Source organism: Morus notabilis, unplaced genomic scaffold (genome assembly GCF_000414095.1).
Source record: "Morus notabilis unplaced genomic scaffold, ASM41409v2 Scaffold184, whole genome shotgun sequence".
Classification (NCBI taxonomy): domain Eukaryota; kingdom Viridiplantae; phylum Streptophyta; class Magnoliopsida; order Rosales; family Moraceae; genus Morus; species Morus notabilis.
In genome coordinates this window covers 1,433,677-1,441,690 of record NW_010387636.1, presented here as the reverse complement: position 1 = coordinate 1,441,690, position 8,014 = coordinate 1,433,677, and the positions used below count along the sequence as shown (strand labels likewise).

The window sequence follows — 8,014 nt, the reverse complement described above, 5'->3', positions numbered from 1 at the left end:
TTGCAAAACAGAAATTCGACAAGTAAGAAACCGTGCGAAGTTAAAGTTAGATAATAGATTCTTAAGCAACAATTTTTTCTTTTTTAATTAACACGAACAACAGAAAATCACAAGGGGGCATGTTGGATTATAGACTACGTTTCGTTCAAAGGAACAAAGATGTGTTTGGTGCCGTTTTGTTATAACTTTTTTGCGTGAAAGTTGAAAGACAGTAAACTTAAAAACGACAACTCCACCAGTCCTTACACGAAAATACATGTCGTCCGTAATGTTCGACAACAGAATCTGTGCGCAAATGTGTTCTCAAACTATAGCAAATCTGAATTCTTAAATACTTCGTTTGCGGCAAAATTTAGCCCAGAAAAAAGTCAGAAAAAAACGACAGCAACTTCAAAAACAAATTTCAAGCGGGAAAAAAAAAACGAACTTAAAAAACAAACCAAAAGTCCAACCTATGCACTGATTGCACCCAAACCATGTAAACAAACCAAAATGAAATTTTTTTCCATCGCTGCAAAATGCAAATACAAAACCAATCTCTTAGCGATAATTATCGACACTTTGGCTCATATCAGTTTGACAATGATTTAAATACAACAATTATTCATCGAAAGCTGTTCCTATAACAATCTGCTCTCTTTCCAGATGCGTTATTCTATGCTTGGAAACATTTGCTGCTTAACCTATCGCTCTCTTCTCAAAGGGCAGTCTCAGTAGACCCGAGCTTTAGGAGGGAATGTCTCAATTTCGTCATCTAATGTGTTCATATGAACCGGCCTGTAATCTAGCCGGACTTTCTCGTTCTCCCAATATCTGCGTAGAAAGTAATTCAAACTTGGTTAATTGTTAAGAGTTCAAGCGAACAGGCGTTATCGTTTAACAAGTTTTCTTATGCCTTGTATGGAATATTGCAAGACTCGAGTTCATATGTTGAATCTTATATAGATGGGAGAAAGAGTAATAAGTTATGGGAATCCAAGCTAAACTATTTTTCACAATAAGCTCGTGACAAAGTGTTATTCTATTTATATTTGGTATTCCAATCCCACAATTCTTCCAATATGAAAGTTTCTGCATTTCTTCAAGTTCGTACCTTATCTTTTGATGAGACAAAGCTTATCTAAACGAAAGTGATAATCAATACAAGTTAAAATATTTAATTCTCTTGTTATAGTTCCAGTTCCCTAATCGAACCCCATCATCAGCTTAAAACATTCAATCTTAAAACAAAACAAAATTTATCTGGAATCCAAGTGAACTTGAATTTATGAAGGTGGAATGACTTACCCCAAAGTATGTTTCATCCAGTTCTCATCATCTCGTTTCTGCACAACGGGAAGAAATTTGTTTAATGTATAAAAAGTGGTAGACAATGGTCATTTTTAAATAAAAGAGGTAGGAACGGTCATTTTATTAACTAAAAGAGGAAGAATACTGACTGTAAAATCTTCCCGAGCATGTGCTCCTCTGCTTTCTTTCCTGGCCTCAGCAGAATGCATGGTGATGCAGGCATTTATCAAAAGGTTTTCCAACTCTATAGTCTCTATCAAGTCAGAGTTCCTGTCAAAAGTTTTTGAAATCAGAACAGAGAACACAAACACATGCACACACCACCAAAAAACAAAAACAAAAAACTCAACATCCTTATTCTCAAAACTTCACCATATCAAACTCCTGTCCTTCAATTTAACATCATGGAAACTCTTCCGTGCTTTGTCAATCAATTGACAACCTACAGAACAATAAAAGCAATGAAGGTATAATGACAATTGAAAATAAATAAGGTTCCATGAGTCACATTTCGTCGCCTAGACTTGAGGAAAACTACAACTCAACTGGTTTGAGTCTTAAGGGTTGCAGGCTTAGGGGTAACTTACCTTCTTCTAGAGTTTCTTGTGTACGGAAGACAGCAGCGTTAGTTTGCATGATGCGCTGCATGTTTAACCGGATATTTGAAGTTGGTATAGACCCATTGGAATTCCTTATTTTGTCCAACCATGCAATGGTTTTTTCGCCAGCATCCTTCTCCAAAGGCTTTTGTTTTTCTCCTGCAGAAGCACAAGAAATTGAATCTTAGTATGAATGGTATATGTGTTTACCTAAACAATTGTATTTTTTTTTTCTATTCTCAGCTGAAAGAAATAAAAAGAAGAATTAAAAATCTCAATGACAAATTAAACTTGCCTGGTCTTTGAATCTCTGCAACTCTATTTGCACAAGCACGTCCAAAGACAACGATGTCAAGGAGGGAATTTGCACCAAGCCTATTGGCACCATGAACCGATGCACAGGCTGACTCTCCAGCAGCCATCAATCCAGGAACTACTGCATCTGAATCATTACCTTTAATAGTAACCACCTGCGGCATAAGAGGCACACAAAAGCATAAATTTAGTGAATCACCTGCAGTTAGGCCCTTCCCTTCCTAGTCATCTAGTCATCACATCATTAACACATCAGAATGCACGTCACTTTGCAAAAGCTAAATTGATTCATTATCTTTGATCTTGATTTTCTTAAGTTTGGTGAGATGACTTCTAATAGTGATCCCATGTACTTGGGATTTTCTTCAAAAACATTCCTAACAATATTTGGTATGGTACTCCGAAAAGAGAAATAATAGCTGGAAACAATTTGTTTTCGACAGAAGGTTATGAAGAATATTGGAAACAATTTTAAATCGACAATTCTAGTTATACCTCTCCATGGTGGTTAGTTGGAATACCACCCATGTTATAATGCACAGTGGGTAAGACGGGAATGGGTTCCTTTGTGACATCAACACCAGCAAATATGGCGGCAGTTTCAGAGATACCAGGAAGCCTCTCCTTGAGCACATCTGGTGGTAAGTGGTTCAAGTGGAGGTAAATATGGTCCTTCAAAGGTCCTGTTGAGGATTATTATTATAAATTACTCGAGTACAAGTTACAACAAAGCAGTAAACACCAAAGAGCTTAGTTGATGCAACCCATTAGTATTAGAAGACAAAAATATGGGACATGCTAGCAACTAAAATGAATGTGTCACGTTCTGGAACATGCCATACCGACACCACGACCCTCTCGGATTTCCATAGTCATAGATCTTGAAACAACATCTCTCGAAGCAAGATCCTTTGCTGTAGGGGCATATCGCTCCATAAACCGCTCCCCTTCACTATTCCTAAGAATACCACCTTCCCCACGAGAGCCTACAGGTTGAAAATATAACCAGAAAAGGGCATGATAGCTTCACGTCATGACCATGTTGCAATTAAAAGAACAGGACGATAGAACATTTAAACAATTGAGAGATCCTGCATCCAAAATTAATTCCAGATTACCAATTCTATAGAAATTTGAACCGGTACTAACCTTCAGTGATCAAGCACCCAGCGCCATATATACCTGTTGGGTGAAATTGAACAAACTCTAAATCCTGCAGGAGGGATACACAAATGAGACAAAAATATATAACGAATTGCAAGCAAGCAAAATGGAAACTCAATTAAGATTGAGTCGGAAAAAAAAAATGTATAAAAAATTCACAGAACCTGGAGAGGGAGCCCAGCTCGTGAAACCATGGCATTGCCATCTCCAGTGCAAGTATGTGCTGAGGTTGCGGAAAAGTATGTTCTACCATAACCCTGGGAGGGAAACAGAGATAGAGGTATATGTTAGTGCACCATTGAAATAAGTACTATAATACATATACCTAATGAGCGGAAAAAGAAAATGAAATACCCCTGTGGCCAAAATAGTTGAGCCAGCATGGAAACGATGCAATGTACCATCCTCCATATTCAATGCAATTACTCCTTGGCAGGTACCTATTCATCCAATTACAAAATCAAACACTCCACACTCCAAAAAATAGAAATAATAGTGATAAAATAATAAAAAATAACTAGCTGAGGACGTGAGCGCAGAAAACAAGCAACCAAAAGTAGATTGCATAGAGAAGAGAGGAAATTTAAGAGCACATTGGAAAGCACATTTGATAATCATATGGATTAGTAAGAATTAAGCATATAATAAAGACAACAAGGCCATTAGACGGACACAAAGGTCAAGGTTTGGATACTGATTTCATTATAAGCAAAAACTTGTGCTGTTTAATTCCTACAACCACCTTTTAACATGATTCAAATATTAAATATTGCAACTTCAGAGAAGAAATGCTTTAACTTTCGACCGTGAAATCCACTTCTCAATTGCTTTTATTATGTTGAAGTTCTGCATCCTCTAGTCCAATCATGAAATAAATAAAGACGATTTTGTCAAAATAGAGAATCCCAGTTTTTATGCATCAACTGACCATCACTGTTCATTATGAGATCGAGAGCAAAATATTCCACAAAAAACTGTGTATTGTGTTTCATAGCCTGGCCATAGAGAGTGTGCAACAAAGCATGCCCAGTTCTATCAGCAGCACATGCACAACGGTATGCTTGTCCACCTGTAAGGTTACCAAGATATAATAAAGTAATATCAGCTCTCCACAGAGATTACAAGCTGACCAGCTTCAATTGAAGATCAGATGCATCATCTTACCTTTTCCAAAGTTAAGACTTTGTCCACCAAATGCACGTTGGTATATTTTACCATCTTCAGTTCGAGAAAAGGGCAGCCCATAATTTTCAAGCTCAATCACAGCTTTTGGAGCCTCCCTACACATATACTGGATGGCATCCTGATCACCTATTTAAACAAAATACTTTCACATAAAACGTACACCCAAAAGAAGAATACTAAAGCAAGTGGATAATCATATATGCATCTGTATGCGTGTATATAGACGTTCTACATGAGATAGATTATTGTTGGAATGCTTAGGACCTTTTAATTCCGGACCAAGATATAGAGAAAAATTTAAAGCTGGAGGTTCTCTTCAAGGAAATTAAAACATGACCCGCCTTTATGTGTTTGATACTTTTGCATTGCTTTTATAGGATCATGTAGTATGATTTCTATTAAATCCTTAGCAGCTTAGCAAACCTATCATTGAATCAGAAAATATGCAGAGTGCAGCTACAATAAGAACACGTTAATCCAATAAACAGTAAAACTTAATACAAAGCAAGAAATAAGCACAACTCGTATGGATGAAAGGTAATTAATCAGATTAACAATCAAAAGCAAACAAAGAAAAATATTTGCCTAGTTAAACTGGCAACCTACCAAGCCAATCACTTCCTTTGACAGTGTCGTACATATGCCACCTCCAGTCATCTTCAGTCATATTTCCCAATGCAGCATTTATACCGCCCTAAATATAACCAACTAAAGAAGTAAATCATATTGAACACGTCAAACTAAACTACTTAGATAGCTACAAAAATTCAATGAAGCTAGATGCAATAGGTTTGTTCCAATAACAAACATAGGACAACCCGATACACACAAATGACTAAAAAATCAATGAACTGTGCAGAGTTCTCAAGAAACCGAACACAACTCTTTCTCTTTTATGAATCTACATATTAACTAAAGACTGAGGTTCACAAAAATGTAAGCCCTTACCATAAAAGATCATAGATTGCCACAAATAAAGATGAATTTGAACTACTATTGTACTACAAAAAACCAACCCAAGATACCAAACTTATCGAGGGGTTTCGTAGACCAAACTCATCTCAGAACACCGGTGAATTTACAATACACAAGACCCAGTTGAGCTGGAAAAAAAAAAAAAGAAAAAGGAGAGAACAACTGATACCTGAGCAGCAACAGTGTGTGAACGAGTTGGGAAAAGCTTGGTAATACAAGCAGTGTTGAATCCATGCTCGGAGAGGCCAATAGCTGCTCTCAACCCCGCACCACCGGCGCCCACAACCACCGCGTCGTATGTATGGTCAACGACGGTGTATGAGGAGCCGCCCGGGGCCTGCCATAACCGAAATGCAATCAATCAATAACAATCCCAATCAATCCAACTTTGTCACAATCTAAAAAAGAAAAAAAATCCAAATATATAGATTTTTTCCAATAAACTAGGAATCTCACTCGTAGCTTAGGTTCTCTCAGCCAAAATGGGATTAAATTCCAGAACTTTAAAATCGACAAAAGCACAAATGAGCTAGATACAATAACTTGCTCAGATTAACATCCTTGATCGATAAAAAGAAAAGAATCAAACCCTAATACTATGATACATATATACATATATATATATATAAACAGAGAGAGAGAGAGAAGGGGATTTTACTGATCCGGAGGAGAAGAATCTGGAAATGCGAGATCTCAGAGAGCCATTGAGGAGCGATCTGTTGGAAGAAGAAGAAGATGATGATGATGAAGGAATACGAAGTCCTCGAGAAACGCACCGCCACATCTCTCTGTTTCTCTCTCTGGATAGAAATGGAGATGGTGATTGGGAACTCTCTCTCAGTTCTTTTCCCGGCGTCGCAGTGGAGGCGAATTGATGGGAGTTTTGGGGTTATTAGTCGCAGGACGACAATTGGATTGGCTGATGCAAGTTTTTAGGAAATGTTGTTAAAGGCTTATAACTACCCATGTAAAGTAGAATAACTACGGAATTGCCACCAAGATATTATGCCATCAATATTATTTTCTCCTTGGACGAGAGAAGGGAGATTTTGGTAATTTAGTTCAAAACCCACAAAAAAACAATAGAAAAAGTTTCAACAGATTTTCATAATGCCGTGAGGGTGGTGAATGGAATTATAAAGGAAAATGTCAATTGGGAAGATGAAATTGTTTAATCATAAAACAGCATTAAGAAAATAAGACGCACATAAAATTTCATTATCGGTTTAAGCAATTTGTTTCACAATAGCATGGCTTGGTTCGTTATTCTTATCAATTAGTTAGGAATAGGATTATTCGGTAATCGTCGTTTAAAAAAAAATTAAGGTAGGACTTTTTGTCGACGTGTAATAATAGAACATTGCGACATGGCTAACATCCGGTGCATTATTAGGGTTTTTTTTTTTTTTTTTGGGCTGGAAATGCATTATTAGGTTATTGAGCAAAAAATAATTTGGACCGCGGTGGCTCTCGCTGAGCCACGACGGATACAGGGTGAAGACGGTGGCCACGTGGCTTTTCAAACCACCGTTAGAAGACAAAATCTGTTTTTCAAGTGAAAACCCCCGTTTTTGACTTGACTTCTTCTAATAATAGATGTAATAAAATTAAATATGAGAAGTTGTAATAAACACAATCTCAAAAAAAAAAAAAAAAACATGATTTGTACTTCTGTAGACACCCATTAAATTTCTAAATAACTTAACATAAACAATTATTTTTTTATTATAGTAAAACAATGTTATAAATAATTGTGGGATACATTTTGTTGTATTGTGATTTGCAGTTATTTCTTTTTTACTCTTTTTTTGGGGAACCTTTCCCTTAATTTGGTATTGAAAGATTTTAGCAACGGGGTAAGATATATATTGTCAATGTGCTCAGCGTTTTGTTTTGTTTTGAATAATATTTGTTTGTAATTTTATTTTTTTATAGAAATTTGATTTTTACTAAGAAAAATAACTAAAGTGATAGATTGTGAGATTAAAAGATTAAAATAGGTATAATACAAAAGATACTTATAAAAGCATACATTTTAAATTATTATTAACAGATAATAATAATAATAATATGTGAACATTTACTATTATGGTTGGGTAAATATAATAACTTAAAAAAATTACAATGACATATATGTGAATAAATAGATGAAAAAAGTCAGATATGTCAAGCAATTAAACTAATTCAGTAGTTTTTTTTTATTATTTTAGGAACTACATTTGGTATACTTCTCATATTTAATTTTTTTTATCATTTATTAAAAACTGAATTAATTTTGGCATATCTTCTTTTAGTTTAGGAATTAAATTTAATGCAATTTGTAATATAAAGACTATTTTTAAAGAGAGAAGATAATTTAGGGACCTTTAATAAGATAAAGTTAACGGTCTCCATCTAAAATTTAGCTTAGAGACCACTTTATGAGACATTTTGTAAGTTCAGGGATAATTCATAAGACAAAATTGACTAATAAAGACTAATTCTAG

General features: G+C 35.5%; 1 protein-coding gene across 1 annotated transcript; it reads right to left on the bottom strand.

Annotated features, from left to right (window-relative positions):
- Positions 1-479: 479 nt before the first annotated feature.
- On the bottom strand, positions 480-6,617 carry LOC21409468 (succinate dehydrogenase [ubiquinone] flavoprotein subunit 1, mitochondrial). The gene is made up of 16 exons (XM_024177142.1): positions 6,187-6,617; positions 5,698-5,865; positions 5,160-5,247; positions 4,533-4,679; positions 4,297-4,437; positions 3,723-3,808; positions 3,533-3,625; positions 3,354-3,417; positions 3,047-3,190; positions 2,700-2,887; positions 2,185-2,359; positions 1,878-2,048; positions 1,663-1,732; positions 1,440-1,560; positions 1,288-1,325; positions 480-813 (listed from the first exon to the last, which is right to left on the bottom strand). Exons 1-16 carry the CDS (start codon positions 6,310-6,312, stop codon positions 711-713), a joined length of 1,923 nt encoding a protein of 640 aa, XP_024032910.1. The 5' UTR covers positions 6,313-6,617; the 3' UTR covers positions 480-710.
- Positions 6,618-8,014: the final 1,397 nt, after the last annotated feature.

Bases quoted from the DNA above. Each gene is read 5' to 3' on its own strand.
- LOC21409468 (XM_024177142.1), bottom strand. From the start codon at position 6,312: ATGTGGCGGTGCGTTTCTCGAGGACTTCGTATTCCTTCATCATCATCA. The intron at 5,866-6,186 runs GTAAAATCCCCT...CGGTTATGGCAG, and splicing joins GATTCTTCTCCTCCGGATCA to GCCCCGGGCGGCTCCTCATA. The intron at 3,191-3,353 runs GTTAGTACCGGT...TTCAACCTGTAG, and splicing joins TGGGTGCTTGATCACTGAAG to GCTCTCGTGGGGAAGGTGGT.